General features: G+C 30.9%; 2 protein-coding genes across 3 annotated transcripts; both read left to right on the top strand.

Annotated features, from left to right (window-relative positions):
- Positions 1-2530: 2530 nt before the first annotated feature.
- On the top strand, positions 2531-5238 carry GLIP5 (GDSL-motif lipase 5). Its single transcript, XM_011038229.1, has 5 exons — positions 2531-3151; positions 3277-3398; positions 4144-4374; positions 4472-4715; positions 4944-5238. The coding sequence occupies exons 1-5, from the start codon at positions 2887-2889 to the stop codon at positions 5192-5194; spliced, it is 1113 nt and encodes a 370-aa protein (XP_011036531.1). The 5' UTR covers positions 2531-2886; the 3' UTR covers positions 5195-5238.
- An 8909-nt stretch (positions 5239-14147) lies between these two features.
- On the top strand, positions 14148-16213 carry LOC105134003 (GDSL esterase/lipase 1). Of its 2 annotated transcripts, XM_011038227.1 has the most exons (6): positions 14148-14168; positions 14287-14727; positions 14829-14950; positions 15053-15283; positions 15382-15637; positions 15781-16213. In XM_011038227.1, exons 2-6 carry the CDS (start codon positions 14463-14465, stop codon positions 16014-16016), a joined length of 1110 nt encoding a protein of 369 aa, XP_011036529.1. In that variant the 5' UTR covers positions 14148-14168; positions 14287-14462; the 3' UTR covers positions 16017-16213. The 2 variants fall into 2 exon arrangements, with proteins under 2 accessions (XP_011036529.1, XP_011036528.1); XM_011038226.1 differs by lacking the exon at positions 14148-14168 and having other exon boundaries at positions 14189-14727.
- The last annotated feature ends 5331 nt before the right edge of the window (positions 16214-21544 follow it).

Below are 21544 nucleotides of genomic sequence, written 5' to 3'. Positions count from 1 at the left end.
ATAAAAACACTATAGGAATTTTGATCCAAAATTTGAAATTTGATATTATAGATACCTAATTGATTTTACTAAGATTAGATCTAAGAAATTCAATTTACCTAGTTACCTAAATGAATAAACCCCTTTAAACCTGAATTTGTGATCCTTCTTTTTTTTATTTTTAATCAATTGACCCTTAACACAAAACTAGACAATAACAAAAGAAGACAAAGAAAAAAAAATTAACCAAATAGAACTTTAATCAAATTAGACCCAAAACAAGACACAAAGAAAAACAAGAAGAAGAAATACATGGAAATAATTTTAAATAATAATAACATAAAAAATGTAACTTGATAAGTAAATCTAATCTTTGATACCAACTAATATGAACCTCGTGATCACTGGATTACGTAACACACATGCAAGAAATACAAATCCTAGAAAGCTAAAGAATCAATTTTGATTGAAGTATGACATAGTGATTACTTGAATCAAAGTACCAATATTATTGAAATATAAACCATCACTCAACAATTAGCGAACGCGAACAAGAAGTACAAGAAAGAACTCTACAAAGTCAATTATACTTTGATAATTTTAATTATTTCTTATTAAACCACAAAAAAAGTGTTGCATGACGTAAAACACAAGTTTATGCAAAACATCATTGCTCAAAAGCTAAAACCTAAGTACAATCTAAAGAACTTTATTTATAATATGTAAAAATATCATAAATAACTCTGAAAAAATAAAAAAAATTAAAAAAAATTAAACAACTCTAAAAAAATAAAAAAATTTAAATAAAATTTAAAACAAATCATAAATCAACTAGGAAACAAATATAAATAAAATATAGTAGTTTATAGACTTTATTATAAGGATTTCCATATGTCGAATTAATCTAACATTTTAACTTGATATAAAAATGATTTCTAGAAATATATGGTAAGATTTCAATCTGTTCAAACAATTAAATAAAAATTTATGCTCATTGGCATAATACTATGCAATATAATATAAAAAAATTAGCTCATTAAAGAAAAGAATTTTGGAACATATTTTATTTCTCAGTTTTCTCTGTAGAGTTCTAAGCTTTCAGTTTCACAATATACTTCATCACACAAACAGATGTTAAATTTGCCTTCATCTTCCAAATACACAGTTTCGTGATCTACCTAAAATTTGAATACCACAATGCAGCAGGGGACCGACCCCATCTCTTCAATATTCCTGTACTACAAAATGGAAGGAGGAAATGCCAAAATGAGTATAGACAACAGTATTATTAGTCACATCTCAACAAACTTCCATTGATAGGCCTTTTAGCAATTACATGACTGCCTAAATAGATGGCCAGTCCGTGAATTATGACAGAAGAATTTACAGACATATAAGCTGGAAGTTTACCAAACTTGATCATTGATGATGCTCCTACATGTTTTAGTGTTTTATATTTTTAAATTCTTTTTGATATATTAATATAAAAAATAAGTTTTAAATATATTATTTAAATATATTTTAAAAATAAAACCATTTAGATGTCGATGTAATAGCAACCAAGCACTAAAGTACTAATCGCGAAACATGTTATTAATTGTATTTTAAGAAGATGTTAAACTGCCACTCAAAGAGGTGCTAATTATGATTCCGACTTTCTTTATCTTAGCTTCATAGGTGAAAATGACAGATATCACATTCCAGCAGAAGAGCACACAGGCTACGTGTATATATAGTTATCGATAGACACAACAATTAAACAAATAATAAAAAAAAAACACCCTTCACTTGTAAATAATTAGAGAAAAACCAAAATCTTATTTTATAGAACATTTTAAATTAATTTAATCATATCAAATGAGCACTAAGAGCTATTTTGGGTAATTTTTGGCTTTGAGCTATAATTCAAAAATTAATTTTCAGTAATAATTTAAAATAAAAATAAGTTAAAATGATTTAAATTAGAAGTGTATTTAACAAAAAATAAATTAAATTAGAAGTGTGTGTGTGTGTGTGTGTGTGTATAAGACTACACTTTCATCAGTGGAGATATTTGCGAATTACCTGGACGAATACTAGACTGGGAGAGTGACAGATTCAGCAACAAAAATGATTCTGATTTTTGAAAGAAAGCTATCTCAAAAGGACATCATCACAGAAACATGATTCTATATGTTGGTTTAATTAATACAACACCAAGGCGACATGATTCTATATGTTGGTTTAATTAATATAACATCTAGGCGACATCATGCGAGATCAACATCAAAATAGCGCCTTATTCTTCAATCATGCGGCTGTTAATTTTCCTAAGGAACTTATTGCAAATGATGCAGATGCATGCATTCTTTTCAATTGAGTTTAGAAGGGATAGAAAAGGAATTAAAAAGAGATTCATTGAAGTGGGGAAATTGTAGACCCCATCACCACAGAAATTTGCTATTTGATTATGGCCAGAACCTCAAAACGTGTTTCCCAACCTGGTCCTTCTTCCATGCTTGAGTTTCTAATTGCCTCTTTTCTTTTTCTTTTTTTTATTTGAAGAATTAGCAAAAAAGACTGTTAAGTTACTTAAGAGCTCATTGACTTTGATGTTCTTTTTTTAATTCATCATATGTTTGATCTGTCAGATTTTGCCTAACACATCCTCGAAAGTCCCTTTCATCGTGCCAAACTCAAAAAAGTTGACTACAATGTCCACACTTGTAAATCTCAGCTCCTTGTTTTGAACCAAGAACTCCCATTGCACCCAGTTGAACGAGGTCGGTCTTTTCTTGATATATATATGCGTATATGTATAATTCTTCAGCCATGTAAATGAAGCAATGGCAAAGCTCCTACATATTTAAAGTCAAGCCATAGACCACAAGAGGTCTCCGTGATTGATGAGAGCAAAACGAGTAAGGTATGGCGAAGATAAGTCAACACTTCTTGTATGCTTTTCTTCTTCACGCGGCCCTCATTTCAGCAAGATGCCAAGCAACATCCGAGCATCCAAAGAAACATGTTGTTGCCTTCTTCATCTTCGGTGATTCATTTTTAGATGCCGGCAACAACAACTATATCAACACCACAACTCTTGACCAAGCAAACTTCTGGCCTTATGGAGAAACCTTCTTCAAGTTCCCCACCGGTCGTTTCTCTGACGGTCGTCTGGCACCGGATTTTATTGGTGAGAGATGCAAATCTCTAGCTATGTCTTTCTTGTTTGTGCAACTCATGACATCCTTGGCTAACCTACAAATATTATGTTCTCTTATAATCTTGTACATTATTTTTTCTGGTTCAACATTGTAGCTAAATATGCAAATCTTCCATTTATCCCACCTTTTCTGCAACCTGGCATTGATCAATATTACTATGGAGTCAATTTTGCATCTGCCGGAGCTGGTGCTTTAGTTGAAACATTTAAAGGGGATGTAAGTATATTGTTACAATGGAATTACTTTCGCTACAAGCCATATCTTGCATATACTTATCTAAATACGCATGTTATTTAGGGAAGCCTTTCCACGCATAGACGTGCTCTGCTTTTCAAATAATCCAACTCATTGTATGGATCGATAACTTTTCTCTTTTCATTGATTCGTTTCAACTACTTTGTATTTCATGCTTTCCATGAGAAAGCAGAGACCTTTAACCTATTCTCTTTCTTTTTTTAATTACTTGCATGTTAGAAGAACTAAAAAGAAGGATAGAATGAGCTAAAGATTGGAGATCTAGAGGCCTTTTTCTTTCTTTCTTTCTTTTCTGATCCAAAGATGTAGAAGCTTTGATGTTGTACGTATTCGAGAATTGAAAATTGAAGTTTTTGTTTTGACCTAAATATTAAGGGCAGTGTAAGCTCAACTTAAGACAGTATTACTTTTATAGGCTGGGTGCACTTAATTTTTTGGGTCCACAAGCTCTTAAGTGCATCCTTGACATGTCAAGATCAAAGAGAAGGCCCTCAAAACTTTATGGCAAGCTGACCCATTTTCTCAACTTCGATAATCGACATAAAATTTCTACAGCTTTAATACACTTCTGATGTCAACATGGATATGGTGGAATGATCACACACCACACATAAGGCATGAAAATGAAAGGATTTCATTACCCAGGTGAATAGTGGCACCAAACCAGTCATATCATACGACTATTTTTTTTTTCATCTTTATTTAGGTGATTGATCTTAGAACACAGTTGAGTTATTACAAGAAGGTGGAGAAGTGGTTGAGACATAGGCTAGGCAATGATGAAGCCAAGATGACAATATCAAAAGCTGTATACTTGTTTAGCATTGGAAGCAATGATTACATGAGCCCTTTCTTGACCAATTCCACTATTCTAAAGTCATACACAAACTCCAAATACGTTGGGATGGTCATCGGCAACTTGACAACCGTGATTAAAGTAAGTGCTATTGCCTTCTAAGCTTCTGATATAGATTTGTATTTTCTGAATTCCATTTACGTAAATATCAAGACTTGTATCGATGCTGATTTGACAGGAAATATACAAGTTGGGGGGCAGAAAATTTGCATTTATCAATGTCCCACCACTGGGCTGTCTGCCCACAATCAGGAATAGCAACGGTAGCTGCCTGAAAGAAACTTCATTGCTTTCAACACTACACAACAAAGCTCTCTCCAAGCTCCTCCGTGAACTGGAGGAGCAATTGAAGGGTTTCAAAGACTCACACTTTGACCTCAACAGCTTTCTTGAACAAAGAATCAATCATCCTTCTCAATTCGGTATGTCCTACGGTCTATACTCTATAAAAAAAACACTCTCATTTCTTTGACGCGGGTATTTGTGGGCTCCAACCCAAATTATTGTGGTCCTATTTTCTTTGTCCTTATAGCTCACTAGATTAGACCCATGAAGCTTTCATTTATGGGAACTTTTATGGATTGGCAAACGGCCTGGCCACTGTATATATCTAACATTGCTTTGTGTTCAAAAAAACTTGGATCATCAAGGTTTCAAGCAAGGGGAATCAGCATGCTGTGGAACTGGGCCATTTCGAGGAGTTTTTAGCTGTGGAGGAAAGAGACTAGTGAAGCAGTTCGAGTTATGTGAAAATCCTAATGAATATGTGTTTTGGGACTCTATTCATCTCACTGAAACGGCTTACAGACAATTGGCAGATCAAATGTGGGGTGGAGGGGCTGGCCACCCTCATGTTCTTGGGCCTTATAATCTAATGAATCTATTCCAAACAGAAACTTAAGACTCTGTTTGGCACCGTATTTTGAAGAATTTCCGAATTTTTTATGTTTTTTTATTGTTCTGATGTGTTAGATATAAAAAAATATTATTTTAATAAAAGAAAAATATATTTTAAAAAGTAAGCTTAATCAGCTCTATTCAATAATCACCCTCTACTCGTAATCGAGTTTTGGAAGAGGCTACAGGAAGAGTCCTTTTTAATTCTTATGTGTCTATCAATAAATTCATCATGTTAATTTATTTATTTTTGCAATGTCTACGTTGCGAATTATAGCTTATCGTGGTGCTATTAATAAGAAATTAAAGAAAATGATAAAAAATTACTAGTGTAAGAGTCATGGGCAGAAAGATCGATAAGAGCAATATTTTAGGCCAAAATTAGCATTTGTATTTTTTGGTTCGAAAACTTGAAAAACTATATTATTGATTGAAAAATATGAGAATATTGCGAAAATGTGAAGTAGAAAAGCACCAAAATAATAGGTGAAATAAAAATAGCAGAAATATACTCGTAGATGCACGTGAAGCAGAATATGGAATATATTCAGGAATTTCCAAGATAACGGAATTTAAACTCTGTTATGCAACTTCTAACGGGCTGTAGAAAAAAGAAATCTCCGACTAATATAATTAAAGAAAAAAAATGATTTCTTATGATTTAGGTAACTATGTATGAAGAAAACTTATTGGGTAATTGGTTAAAAAACTTTATTAACTCTTTTTTTTTTTAGATTCTAAGATTCTAACCTATGTTAACTTTTTTTTAGATTCTAAGATTCTAACCTATTTTTTGACCAATGATATACTTTTTTTAGTAAATTTAAAAGTAAACACGGTCATGATCATGAGCAATAAAATTAAATCGACAAACTTGATACCATATTAAAAAGCATATGTTATTTTTATTTCAATAAAATTTTAACCCCAAAAGTACAATGATATATTTATAATTTAGCCTAAAAAAATAAACCACGTAACTAAACATGTTTTTGCAAAACCTTTGCCGCAAATTCCAGTGTACTTCAGTCGTATTTCAGAAAAGACTATGTAGGGTTGGTTACGGGTAATCTGATAACTGTGCTCAAACGGATGGCATAATGTTACCGTCTTCTTCCTTGCAATTCTTCGTTCTTGTTATCATAGCTTAATGTTGCGATTTGTGTTCCAGGAAGTATATGAAAAATTTGGAGGAGGAAAGTTTGATTTTGCAAGCCTGGCTCCTTAGGGCCATTTCCCTACAGTAAAAGCACTTAAACAAGATAGAAAAGGTGGCTGCCTGAATGAAGTGGCATTGCCGGTAAAACTACACGATGGAGCACTTACAAAAGCCCTCAAAGAAGTGTAGAAACAGCTACAAGGATTTAAATATTCAGATTTCAATCTCCACTCCACCCTAAGTAAAAGAATCAAATATCCTTCAAAATATTGTATGTATCTACCACTTCCCACCCAGTTTTTCCTATATAACTTTGGTCTTATTCTAATCTGCAAGTTATGATTTCATACTATGAAGGTTTCAAGGTAGGGGAAGTGGCATTCAGCGGCAGTGTTCCACACAGAGGAGTCCTGAACCGTGGAGGGATGGCGGAAATACAAGAGCATCATGTAAGAATGCAAGGGAACATTTGTTCTAGTGTCATGAGGCCTCACAGTCTGAAAACACTAATTAAGGAATAGCTGAATAGGGTTTGCAGATGCCAGTGTCCCCAAGACTTGTTATGTGTGAATTTATTTATTGTATCAGGAAATTATTTCAAATGAAGTTTGCTATTTGATTGCTTTTACATATGACGAATACCAGGTCAAGTACTACGCCTTCCAGTATCTTCTGGTAAAGTTAGAACTTGTAGATGATGTCACAGAACTTTCTGTCAAGGACTAGTGCAAAAGTTCAAGACTAGGGAACCTTCAAGGGTCGAAAGTAACAAATCAGGGAAGATTATTCAAAGCTATGGTTGAGGGTGGCAAGTAGATATGATCTTGTCTCCGAAATATTTATTTTTATTGTAAAGGGTAATTTTCTTCATATTCATTCCTAACTACCAGACCGACCCCTTCAAATTAAATCCAAATCTCATTTAGATCATGTGTTTAAAGTACCATGCCAAGATCTTAAACTCTTGATTTCGATAAGATTTAAGTCCGTCCATCAAGTCACAATAAATAGACACACGTTAGGTAGCTATCAATTTGACATAAGAAACCGGCATGTCTAAATTAAAACAATAGAATACTATAAATTAAAAATATTAATAATAAAGAGGAAATCTCACAAAAATCTTCTAACTATAAGATAAATGATCTTAAAATTTATTATGTTCATTATTTGATATTTGAATAATTGTTAATTAGTATTCATATCAATATTTTCTTTTTCATAGCCCAAGATCTTAGCACCTAAAATAGACACACGTTAGGTAGCTATCAATTTGACATAAGAAACCGGCATGTCTAAATTAAAACAATAGAATACTATAAATTAAAAATATTAATAATAAAGAGGAAATCTCACAAAAATCTTCTAACTATAAGATAAATGATGATTTCTTAAAATTTATTATGTTCGTTATTTGGTATTTGAATAATTGTTAATTAATGTTCATATCAATATTTTTTTTTTCATAGCCCAAGATCTTAGCACCTATAAAACAATTCATTTTGGTAGCTTTAAGAATCCCCAGACAACAAAGTTAATGACTTTTAAGTAGAGAATTGTAAAAAAAAAAAAAAAACTTTAAATTTCAAGAACAAGAATGTTTGCTCTTTTTTGGTATGATAACTACTCTAAGAATTAAGGAATGAATGCTTGAAAAAAAAAAAAATTAAATTTCAAGAACAAACATTCAAGAACAAGAATGTTTGTTCTTTTTTGGTATGATAAGTGCTCTAAGAATTAAGGAATGAATGCTTGAAGAATAGAAATTGTGAAACCTGTATGTGAGTGATTTAGAAGGTATTTATAATTCTTGAACCTCGTCATTTTGATGGAATGAAAGGTTTAGAGAGTCATTTTCTCCTTATAGGATTAATGACCAATAAAAATCCCTTGTATATTATTAATGAGGAACAAATATCCCTTATATATTATTAATAAAATAAAAATATGGTAGGCAATTGGGTAATCTTTTATACATCTATAGATATAGGAAGACGATAATTCCTGACATGAATAGTTCATGATAAAAGTTTTAAGAATGAATAAACAAAGCTTTATAACCCCAACATAGGTTCATAATGATCCTTAGACCAATTAGGCTAGTGCATAGGACTCCTCATAATGAGGAGTAAAGCACAATATCGTATAAGCAAGTGTCATTGGCTAACTCTAAGTAACTGGGGGACTTTATAGTACTGGTGCATAGGACTCTTTATGATAAAGAGCAAAACACAATATCGTATAAGCAAGTGTCATTGGCTAACTCTAAGTAACTGGAGGACTTTATAGTACTGGTGCATAGGACTCTTTATGATAAGGAGCAAAACACAGCATCGTATGAGCAAGTGTCCTTGACTAACTCTAAATAACTGGGGGACTTTACCGTACTGGTGCATAGGACTCCTTATGATGAGGAGCAAAACATAGTATCGCATAAGCAAGTGTTCTTGGCTAACTCCAAGTAACTGGGGGACTTTACAGTATTGTTGCCTGAGAAGGATGATCGGGTTACCTAGGTCACTAGTAAACCTATTGGAGACAATTTTATCATTACTACCCCCATGTGCATGTATAAGTTGGAGTACTTGTTTTCCTTTGCAAGGTTTTGTAAGGGATTTTTTTGTTATTATAATTTGAGTTCAGTTTAGATCCATCTTAACAGGTGGACCATATTGTTTGCTTTTAATAAGTTGGTGGGAATCTTCAAGATGAAGCTACAGTTAGAATATCTAAACATTACTACATGTTGACCAACAATGCTGAAAAAGAGTCTTTCATCCCTTGATTTTTTACATTTCCTGTTAGGCCAAGAGGGCTTATGAAAGATACTTTCCAAGATAAATCATCGCATGTAACGAAATGAAAGGGAAAGTAGTTGATAATGAAATTTCATAGTTTAGTTAGACCTCAGCTCGATTATAGTGTTATCTAGAATTGCTCCTTAATGAGAAGGATGAGACGGTATGCATTAGGTTATATTAGTCTAGATAGAGTACAAAATCAATAGCATGACTCAAGAACTTTATTGCCCTTATTATACTAGTATGTTATTTTATCAATTATTTATTTTAGTTTAGTGTGTTATTCATCATGATCATACTCCCCTTTGCTTTCTTATTCTCCGTGTGTAGGAGAAAAGGATTATGGAATTCGTGTTGTGGGAGAGGTCTACCCTAGGGTCTAGGGGGCTGAAGGTAATGAATACCTTAGACAAGCTATTTACCTTTCCCTCACTTCTCTACGATCAAACTATTGATTGTCAATAGGCAATAGTTAAGTGACCTCATGCCTTTCAAGGTACTATCATCTACTAGGCTCCCTTGGGATGCCAAGATCTCAAACATTATAGATGAGGTTGTTCGGTCTTTTTCTATTAGGTAGTTCGGAGTTTCAGCTTATATTAGACTTAGTTCACTTTCACCATAAAAGTGCTTTTCCAAATCATTATGTTTGGAAAGGTCATTCTTCAAAGAGGTTTTCTATTGACTCAGTATAAAAGATTCTTAGAGAGTTCAGACTCATAAATTCTATGCACCATCTTTTCTAGTTCCTAGGATTCATCTCGAAACACTTATTTATCCTATGACTTGCTTCTATGAGTCATCTATAAACCATGGATAAGTTGCATGCTTTCCAGATCATTTCTTTTTTGGTATGATGTTTAGACACATGACTACGTATTCTTTCAATGCTCCTTTTCTACTATAGCTTGGGGTACTATCACGAACAAGACTCTTCCAGGCTGCCTTCCATGTTATGATGAAATTTGCTATAATGGGTATACACACTTTTGAAAAAGAAGTAGTTTTTGCATCTTCTTGCTCGATTAGTCCTCTCAACCATAATTTACTTCGTCTAGTATAATAGGGATAATCGAATCTTTCATCATATTTATGAATTCTATCGGGATGTATATGAGGAAATTTTTGAGCTTGTTTAGTCTTTTTTGATTGAGGTTAAACTAAGATATCATATCTTAGATGCCTTCAAGTTCATTCGGTGCCTTCTAATTTCTTGATATTTCATTGCTTCTCGGTTCTTGCTATTTTGTAGAAATTGGTTGACTAGTTGTAAGATTTTGATGAACCAGTTGATCGTTTTCTGAGTTTTTTTTTTTAGGTTTCTATGTGAACAACTAATTGACCGCTTCTAGTTTTCCAAGAAGCTGGTCTACCGATCAAACAATTGTTTGTCTTGGTAGTCTATATTTTCCCTTAGCTTTTGCTTCATTTTTTAGTTGCCTTTGGTCAATATGACCTAGGCAACATGCCTTTATAATTTTTAGGGTATATCCCCTTCTGCTTTTGTATAGTTTTTTCTCTTCTATACAATTACTTTTATAAAAAAAATAAATTAAAACAACAACTAGTTTTGATGTAAAATCAATACAACCATAATATTTTTGAGGTATTTTTGAAGTATATCCAAGAAAATAAAAACACATTCTTCATGTCTAACTGTCACACATTTGCGCTACGCTGTGAATCTATATTATTTTTTCAATAAAATATTTAGTGTCGCAAAGAATTTTTTTTTAAAAAAATCTAATAACTCGGGTTATAGTCCCAACCAATTAAATAAGTTGGACTTATTTGAATCACATGAGGAAAAAAAGAGGCAATGATAGCAAATGGGAAAAAAACACACATATAAATTGATAAATGGGGGCCAAATTTTTTTTTAAAAAAAAAAACAAGAAAACAATGCATTATCAACTTGGATTAAAGGGAAAAATTAAAAATAATAAAAATTTTATAAAAGAATTAAAGAAAAAAGAAATCATAACAATAAGGATCAAATTAAAAACACTAACAGATGATGAAAAAACCTTGAACATGTAGAATTTTTCAACGTATTTTTTCATATAAAAAAATCATAAATGTAAATCTAAAAAATTTATGCACACATTCAATTAAATAAATCACAAACCATTGTTTAAATAAATAAAAATAATAATTAACGATAAAAAAGATAATTGAAAAAATTAAAATACCAATGTAAATCAAGATAGTTAATATCTCAACACGAATCATTTACCAGATTGTGTTTAATGAATTTGTTTATGAAAATTAATTTGCAATTGAGATTGACATACATAAAATTTATTGAATAAAATAAAAGGAGAAAAATATTACTCAAGGTTACATATATTAAAAATATTATAAAAAAATAAATATTTAAACCAATTCATGACCTCTAAAAACACAAAAAAACTTGTCCAAAATCTAAAATCAATACAAAACAATAAATTTTTTCAAGCTCAAATATGTTTTTTTAGATGTTTTGAATGTAAAATTCACATAATAGAAACCTCTTATCATATGGAACCATTTGATGCTAAAATTGATTGTTTTGATGGTCTAAATCTTCTCTAATAACTTTTTTTCTCTAAATTAGAATCTAGTAATCCTCTTTTTTTTTTTTACCAAAAAAAGCTAAAATTTAAGGAAAATTAAGTTTTGTATTAAAATATCTTTTTAAAAAATTATAAGCCTAAATCTTCTCTAATAACTTTTTTTTCTTTAAATTAGAATATGTTAATCCCCTTTTTCTTCTTTACAAAAAAAAAACTAAAATTTAAGGAAAATTAAGTTTTTTATTAAAATATCTTTTTAAAAAATTATAAGAATCACCTAATAGCTTTAAAAGATGGAGAATGAAATTCAACTTTCCAAGAAAATTCCAGAGAACCAACTATTGTACATGCATGTTTCACGTTAGTTCTATGTTTTTTAATTAAAATGAAAAACATGTAATTAGACTCCAATTTCGACTTAAAATAGTTCAGTTGTACAAAATATAAGATTGATAATCAAATTAAAGTTTTTTTAAAAAATCACACTATTGCAGTTCATGGTGAAATATGATAGAGTGAAAAGTAACGATATCTATAGTAAAAGAGTCACGCTTTATATGTTCTTATATATATATATAAAAAGGAAAAAAAATCTAAAGAAATTAATACATTTATTTATAAAATAGAGTGAACAGTAACGATATCTAAAGAAATTAATACATTTATTTATAACAAAAAGATTTGGGCAGAGGGTCATTCACAGTAAATTAATCGTTCGCAAGCTTTTTTGTTATTTTGTTCGGTTAGATGAACATTTACGTGTTGTTTCAACATATTGCTTTCACCAAAATTCATTTATTTTGCTTTTAAATCCTTGACTTCATTTATAGACAGAGATAGAGAGATAGAGTGGTATATTGAGAACGAAGAGGAGAGGAGAGAGAGATGGTAACAGAGATGACCTTTTCAGTTAGAGGCTGTGAACGAGTGTAGTCTTGATTAGTAAAATTGATCGATAGCCAAGAAAATATCTTTCATGGCTGAAAAACAGATGTTTAAGATGGAGATCAACAGAGCCTTTGCAATTTCAATATTTGAGGATTTAAAGCAGACGAGAATTGTTTTTGAAATTATAAACAAGTGTGTGGAGGTTTTGGGAACGGCATTTTTTAAGTATTTTGGACTAAAAATAGTGGCAAATGGTGTTCTAGATGAACTTGAATGGCAACTGTTGACTTTCCAACAGCCCTCCGGCTGTCAGAACCATTGCAAGGGACGACCAGGTCAACTTTTTATATATATATTTTTGAAGTATTTTGGACTGAAAATTATATATTATTTTCTTAAGACCATAAGCTAATTTAACCTCGAACATATCAACCTTGATTTCTTTTATTGATTGCTGCACTTGACTTTTCTAGTAAATTAGGTTTGTCTAAGTTGAGCCAACAAGCACATGTAGTATATACATTTTCTTGCTTAACGAATCTCTAGACAAAACTTCAACTTTCCTCCAATCGCATCTCCAAACTTGAGCACAGCAGTGAGCTTCACCAACCTATATGATTTATTAGAATTATTATTTGAAATAGTAATATGTCGGGCGCCGGCCTTCCCAACTAAGTTCAACACGAGGACTTTTAATTGATGATGCGTTCCACTATCAGCAAGCCGTGGCCAACAAGGTCCTGTCCTCTAATGATCTGAGCAAGTGAAGAGTACATGGTTGAAATTCCTTGTTGTTGCTGTCAACTTTGCCGTCAATGTTGATATCGCTGTCATTATTCTAATTAAACTACTATGTCTTTTCATTATCTTCATCTCACCATGCATCACCCTTCTCTGTTATAATGGTATAATATTTTTAAAATATATTATTATTGTTATTATCTGAGCATCGTTTCTTTATTCTTTTCTGCAACGACCACGATAATAACTTATATTATTTTTACTATCATTACTGTTGATGAGATTATTTTTTTAATTTCTCTCTCCTTGCTTTGCATAATTCATGGCATCATATGTAGAATTTACATGGTACACTTGAACATGTTGATTACGATATTTGTTGACACATTTCGAACCCGAGGAGAGGGATTAGTTCTATCGTCTAGAAGTTTCGATTTCTTTAATCTTCGACCGGCGGCGCCTCCATATAGATAAGAAATAGGGTTTTCTGATCATTAGTACCTTCACCACGAGATTTAAATTTATAAGTAGGTGGTTGGGGATAATTAATCTCTCTAGAAGTACTGTAGACTCGAGGAAGAACCATTCAACGCAATTACAACGTTGAAGAAATCACGTTGACTTTTACAGCCGAAAGCTGAAAATTTGAAGTCCAAACCCTACATTTGATATTATTATTATTATTTTTTCCCGGCCCCTTGTATTAGGAAAAGCCATCCTTTTATCCCGGTTTTTGTAGCAAGTAATCGTTTTACGCCCTTATAAATACATCAATGTCACTTTGTACTAATACAAGTCAATTCTAGTTTTTGTGTTTTTAAATATCTTAAAATGGTTTTTAATTAAAAAAATCAATCCCTATTTTTATTTTTAAAACAAATGCAATCAAGTTCTTTCTCATCAGCTGGGACTAGATAGACTAACATTTTGGCTCCTTTTTGTTTTAAATCAGGCAAGTTTGAAACGGGGTGTTAACACACCAACTGCGCAAGTATGGGAGCTGAAGAGTGTTTTTGCCTCTTTTAATTTCTTTAATTGACTTTGTCTTTTACGATAATCAAGCCAAGAGATTCTATAAACGGCGAAGAGAAATTAGCATATCATTACAGCAGGGGAACAAGTTAGAACATGTCTAATTCATCAACGTCCAGTTTTCATTTGTTGCTCGTATACACGAGCTTTGTCATCCCTACAAGTTGCTATAGTCAGCGTCCATCGTCTCCAAGTGACCATGTAGCGATGTTCATCTTTGGAGATTCACTGTTTGATGCTGGTAACAACAACTACCTAAAGAGTGCTGTTGGACGAGCAAATTTCTGGCCATATGGTGAGACATTCTTTAAGCATCCTACTGGGAGATTTTCCGATGGTAGACTAATTCCTGATTTTATCGGTAAGACATTTACATGATATTCTTGTATTATGAATTTCGAGTCTCTTCTTCTTCCATTTAAATGAGATTCTAAAACATGGATAACTGCAACTATATTACAGCTGAGTATCTAAACTTGCCATTAATTCCACCATATCTACAACCTGGAAACCATCGGTATCTAGCTGGGGTCAACTTTGCATCAGCAGGAGCTGGTGCTTTGGCAGAAACTTACAAGGGATTTGTATGTGATCTAAATTGACGTAAGATTATAGTTCTTCAAATATGTATCCTTACTCACTTTTCACTTTCTAATTTATTTCTATGACGCATATTTCTGTTACAGGTAATAGACCTTAAAACTCAGCTAAGTTATTTCAGGAAAGTGAAGCAGAAGCTCAGAGAAGAAAGAGGCGACACAGAAACTAAGACGTTTTTGTCTAAAGCTCTTTACTTGTTAAGCATAGGAAGTAATGACTACGTAGAACCTTTCTCCACAAACTACAGTGCATTTCATTCCTCCTCCAAAAGAGATTATGTTGGGATGGTAGTTGGTAACCTGACAACTGTGGTCAAGGTAATACGGAATCTCCAGGCTAATAGTGCTTGATATTGAAGATTTCTTTGATTTCTCTAATTAGACAATTTATGGGTAAAATTCGGTGCCTAATTCAGGAAATATACAAGAACGGAGGAAGGAAATTTGGATTCCTAAATGTGGAGCCTATGGGTTGCTTTCCATATGCGAGAGCAGTTCTACAAAACAACACTCGTGGTTGCGTAGATGAACTTACAGTGCTAGCTAAACTGCACAACAGAGCACTGACTAGAGCCTTGGAAGAGCTTATGGGGCAGCTAAAAGGATTCAAGTATTCAAACTTTGATTTCCATGCCTCACTAAGTGAAAGAATTAACAATCCTTCAAAATATGGTATATCCCCTTCACGTCTACTACTCGACCATGCATTAAAGAGTTTTCCCATGATCTTAATTATCGGATGAAAAGAAGAAGAAGAAGAAGAAATCTCTGCTTTCGTTTCTCATTTACATATTACTTTCACTTACGTTTTGTAGGTTTCAAGGAGGGTAAAGTGGCATGTTGTGGCAGTGGTCCGTATAGAGGAATCCTGAGCTGTGGTGGAAAGAGAACAATAAAAGAGTTCCAATTGTGTGACGATCCTAGCGAGTATTTATTCTTTGATGGTTCCCATCCAACCGAAAAGGCCAACTATCAATTTGCAAAATTAATGTGGACGGGAAGTCCTTCTGTCACCGGGCCTTGCAATCTTCAAACATTAGTTCAGGAATAGAGTAAAATAAAGGGCTCCTTCTTAGTTTGCATTAGCAAATAAACGTGATCGATGCCTTGTATATGAGAATGGATTCAAGTAATTGAATGTGTTTTTTTTCGGTGATTATATTGCATCTTTGTACACATTACTCTCGAAAGCTAAAAAACACTTGATGTAAAGAGATATTTTTATATTTTTACAAAGGTTTTCTTTTTGTTATTATAATATCAACTAAGAAATAATTTGATATTTAATTAAATATAAAAATAAAATAAAATAAAACAACCAAATTATCTTTAAAAACAAAAATTTTAAAACTGGTATCAACAGACTTTTTCATCTCTTAATGATGATTCTTCTATTACAATCAAGTCATCTTATAAGTTATTTGGTGTTTAATTAAATATAAAAAATAAAAAGGTGGTGAATGTGTGAACCACAATCCAGCATGTGAGAAGCGTTGATGTCTTCTGGATGACTCATGCATCACCTTCTAGCATTTAAAATTTTTGTCATGTAATTGAAAATGTTGTCGTATCTTGCTTTTATTAGAGCTACGCTTATCAATAATGTTTTCTGGATGACTCATGCATCACCTTCTGGCATTTAAAAATATATTTTTGCTATGTAATTGAAAATGTTGTCGTATCTTGTTTTTATTAGAGCTACGCTTATCAATAATGGTGGTCTAGTTTGTCATTGATAGACTTTTTTTTCTTCTTTTATCTCTTCTCTCTATAAAATTATAGTTTGGTCTTTTTGTTGGTGGCATTTCAATTTCAATCATTATTCTTTTGATTTCTTTTTGTTCTCGACCTTCTTGTAGAAGTTTCATTTGTTTTAATTTCTTCATTCCATCCAAATTTGCTATGTATTATCTTTTTTTCCTCATTCTTTTTTATTGTTTTTTCATCCAAATTTGCTATGTATTTTTTTTTCCTCATTCTTTTTTATTGTTTTTTTGGTCCTTTTGTTGAATTGTTTTCTATTTTCAATTTCACCCTTCAATCAAAATTTTGTTTTTATTTTTTTCAATTTTGATCCTTATTCTTTTGATTGTTTTTTTTAGCATTTTTTTCAATTAATTTTTCTTTTCAATTTTGATTCTTATTTTTTTTAATTGTTATTTTTTGGTTTGAATCCTTCTGTGTAATTGATATTTTCTTTCAAGTTAATCTTTTGACATTTAATTAATTGAGAATCAAGTTACATGGTTTTTTCAAATAGGGTATTTCCAATATAATGTCCAAGGTCACATGTTTGAAAAGTTGACATTGGTTGACATTGTTTTTTTATTATTTTTTTTTTATTTTCTTTTCAGCTTTATAATTTTTTATGTTTTGTTTTGTATCGAGTTATCCGAATCTCATAACTTGGGTCGCGATTTTGACAGGTTAAATCAAATTGGCTCACCTCTTATTCTTTGAGTTATAGGTTTGTCATGCTAACTCGGATTGAATTGAGCTAGTTTTTTTATCCTTTTTTAACCAATTCCATTCTTTTGTATTTAATGGACTAAAAATCAAGTCACATTGTTTGTCCCCATTTATTAAAAAAAATTTCCAAGTTATTATTATCACATTTTTTAATTTGGTCCATTTGTTGTTATCATCTATTTTAGTATAAATAGATTAAAATAAAAGAAAAACCAATTTATTTGACCCAGCTTAGTCTATAATTTGAGTTGCATATTTTTCTTCTTCTTTAAAAGGTGCATGAGCTACTTGAACATCATTTTTAATGAAAAAAAAAGCCACAAGTACATGGTAGATTTCTATATATTATGTCAGCATCACATGTATATGTTACTATTTTTTTATGTATAAAAAAATTAAACTAAACAATCTAAAATATAAAAGAGATGATATTAATTCAAATTATGAATAAATAAAAATAATAAAGAGTTAAAAATGCAATAGGTCAAGGGCATATACCTCATCAACCCAAGGTTTATGCTTGGTTGATTTAAAAAAAAAAAACAGATAACATGTCGTCTATATTTTTTTAATGTATAACAAGTCAAATGTTGTAATAGATGACTTGTTATTCACTAAATAATTTTCTGGTCATTAGAAATCAATGTTCATGTTTTTGGACCTTAAAAATCCATTTTCAACTTGTTATCACTTAAAATGTCTAAAAAACACGTTATAAGTTTCAGCAAACTCATTTACAAACTCAAAACACCTGGTAATCACTCTAAAGAACAAAAATTAAATGAATAAAAAATATTTATGGGCCTAATCAATTTTTTCTAGCATGGTTAAAGGCAAACATATTTTTATTGAATTCTTCTCTCAAAGACAAACAATTTGACACTAGGGGTGAGTTTTTTTAGTGTTTGAAATGTGGTCATTCAAGCATTTTCTCTCTCCTAAATATTTTTCATGATTTTTTCTCTTTTCTCTCAACACTCAAGGACTTGAATGTGAAAAAAATAAAATGTAGGATCAAAGTGTAAAATTCTAAAACATCAAGTACTAAAAACCATATTTTTTTTTCAAATTGGGGTTTCTTTTGTTTTTTTAATTTATGTTAGTCCTTATTCCTCAAATTTCCGTTATAACTACAACTTAAGATTCTATTTTGAAAATTTAATCTATAAATTAATGTCAAAATATTTATCAATATTTCTCAAATGTAAAGCATATGAAGAGATATAAACTCTCAACACATAAAACCATGATTGCAAGGAAATGATGCTAAATTGAAGTGAAAAAAAAAACAAGAAGAATTGTTTATATGAAAAATGAAGTCTATAGTGCATCTAAATTTGGGTGTACACTGAACAACACTCTTATTTTTAACTAATTATTTTAGCTTATTAGTGGTATTAAAAAATTAGAGGTAAATTAATAGAAGTAAAAGTTTTTTTGTAGTACTTAATTGTTAAATGACAAAATAAAATATTCTACTTGGATATTATAAAGGAACTCATGTTGTAATACTTTAAACAATTCATATTGTTGTATGTTCTTTCTTTTTAAATGACCTGGTTTCTATAAAATATAAAACATGTATATTAATCAATATGTAAATAAAAAATCAACTTACTGCACTTGTTGACTAAAAATAAACTTTAAAAAATAGGTTGAAGCAATGATCAATTCTTTAACCTTAACTAGTGCTCGGATTATGATTACAATATTGTTTCTCAGATATACTCAATATATTATTCTTGGTAGCACAACTAAGAATAAACGGCGAACCAAAGTTTGCATATTTTTCTTTGTAAGAATTTTGATAAAATAAATGCAAAAAAAAATTAAAAAGAGCAGAATTTTTTTTATCATTACCTAAACCATGTCAAAATTGTCTCTTTGCATGGGCAATTTTGACAATTAATTTTAACACATTTTTTAAAATAAAAGGATAAAACTTTATAGTTTAAAATGACATAACTCTATTTCAAATAGAGTTTTAACACATAATTTTTCATTTACACGCTAGCAATCCACCACATGAATAAAAATTATTTGATTAGAATAAAATACAAAGCAGACACCAAAATTGAGAGTAATAGTGAAAGTCGTTATATTTGGTGAGTTAACTTTTGACTTTGAACATTCCCTGATGAAAACTATCTAATTCTCTTGGTTAACCAATGAACATGATATCTTGAACTATTCAGCTTTTTATGTAGAACCAAACAATAGAAATCATATGGCTCTTTTCTTACAATTGGTTCTCACAGTTGTGTTCATTTTTGCTTCAAACATGTCCTGGTTTTAGGGAGTAGTATAGAGAATTAGTCTTTTCAATTATTATAGAAGTGGTCTCGTTTTACACTCAAATAGGTAATTCTTATTAAGAGTATCTTACATACCCAACTTGAATTTCTCAAGCTATAAGAAATACTAATATATTAATTTATCATATTTTCTCAAGCTATAAGAAGTACTAATAGATTAATTTATCATATTTTCGCTGTAGGTATCACTTTTCATCATGGAATTGGGTAAAACTGCTATTATTGAATTGACGTTGTCCCTTTAAACCTAAATGCTGGGATATCCAATCAACTAGGTTAGGTTGCCATCATGGCAATTCTTTGAATATATGCTTTAATTATATTCTCCTTGATGATTTATCAACTTGATTTCTTGTTAAGCACTTTATATATTCAATTGAGATAATCTCATTTAAAAGCAATTATTTTACGGTATTGTATATTTGACAAATGTGTTAAGACTTATCGTTACGTATACTATTTCATGCCTTACCAATTTTAGATTGGTTATTATAATGTATACATATTATTGGCACATGTTTTAGCCAACTTGAAATATCATTAAAAAAAAATTGAGAAGACACTCTACTTGTTTCTCAGTTTTTTCTAAAATTATAAACTCAAGCTCTTTCAAGGATTTGGATATGCATGTTTAGTTAGAGGATTTCTAAGAGACTGCAGCCCCTTCAACAGTAAAAACAAACTCACTTATGAATTTTAAATCTTTGGTATCAAATATCCAATTAGCATTGCTATACCCTTAAAGTACAATTGGATATCTCATATAATACAATATATACTTTTACTTTATTTGGTGGGAGTAACCATAACTTTTGGCTAAATACCCTTATACTTTCATGTATTTATAGGAAGGTTTTTGACTATTTCATGACTCATATGTTGTCTTATCTAATTTTGTGAGCTATTTTATTAAAAATATAATTTTATAATAAAATTGCTTACCCCTATAAGTTTTGAGTTAATTATATAATTTTGAACTTATCAATATTACATCATATTTTATATTAATATTATGTTTTTACATGAGATCATAACATTCTGAAAATAAAATTCGTTAAAAGATGAATCATATTCCCCACCTTAATCATTTCTTATCACCTAGATCTTCATGTTGAATTTTGCTTTTAAAATATTTAAATGTTTATAGGGCCTTGCTGCTCAACAAACATAGCATTAACCTTAATAGCTTATTATGTAAATATACCTTGTCCACAACCATTCTACTCTTGGTGAAGATATACTTGTTAGACTAAAAAACTAACTTAAACTCGTTCATGCTCAACCACAAGAAAGAAAACTAAAACTTTTAAATATTAGAAGCATGAACCATAGTGTTCATTGTTAATTCTTTTTTAGGTGTCATCTTTAGCACCACCTTTTGGTGGCTTAAGATTTTGCACACTAAGAAGTTATTCAGAAATAGTCGTTTTATATCAATAATTATTGTATACTACTTATATGCGGCTCCAATATCAATCTACCATTTTTTAAGATTGCCCACAAAGTTTACTTCTTACATTACTATGGTAAGCTTAATAACTTCCTTATCAACATTGTCAATCATATTGCTTTGTGTATTATTTCTTTTACGATGATAATAGTCTTTTGGTGTCTTGGCTTGTAGTAAAATAAAAAGAGTTTCTTTGAACTTTTTTATCACTGCCATCACTATGAGAACCCTTACGATAACTTGTTCCTTCATGCTTCCTATTTAAGTTTGCATCACTTAAATTTATGGGGTTATTTTCTACATATAGCATATTAGAATTAGATTAGCCAAAGAGGTGACCGGGAC

This window comes from Populus euphratica, unplaced genomic scaffold (genome assembly GCF_000495115.2).
Source record: "Populus euphratica unplaced genomic scaffold, PopEup_1.0 scaffold38.1, whole genome shotgun sequence".
NCBI lineage: Eukaryota > Viridiplantae > Streptophyta > Magnoliopsida > Malpighiales > Salicaceae > Populus > Populus euphratica.
Note: the sequence above shows the minus strand (reverse complement) of the source record. Positions and strands in the feature narration are given on the sequence as shown.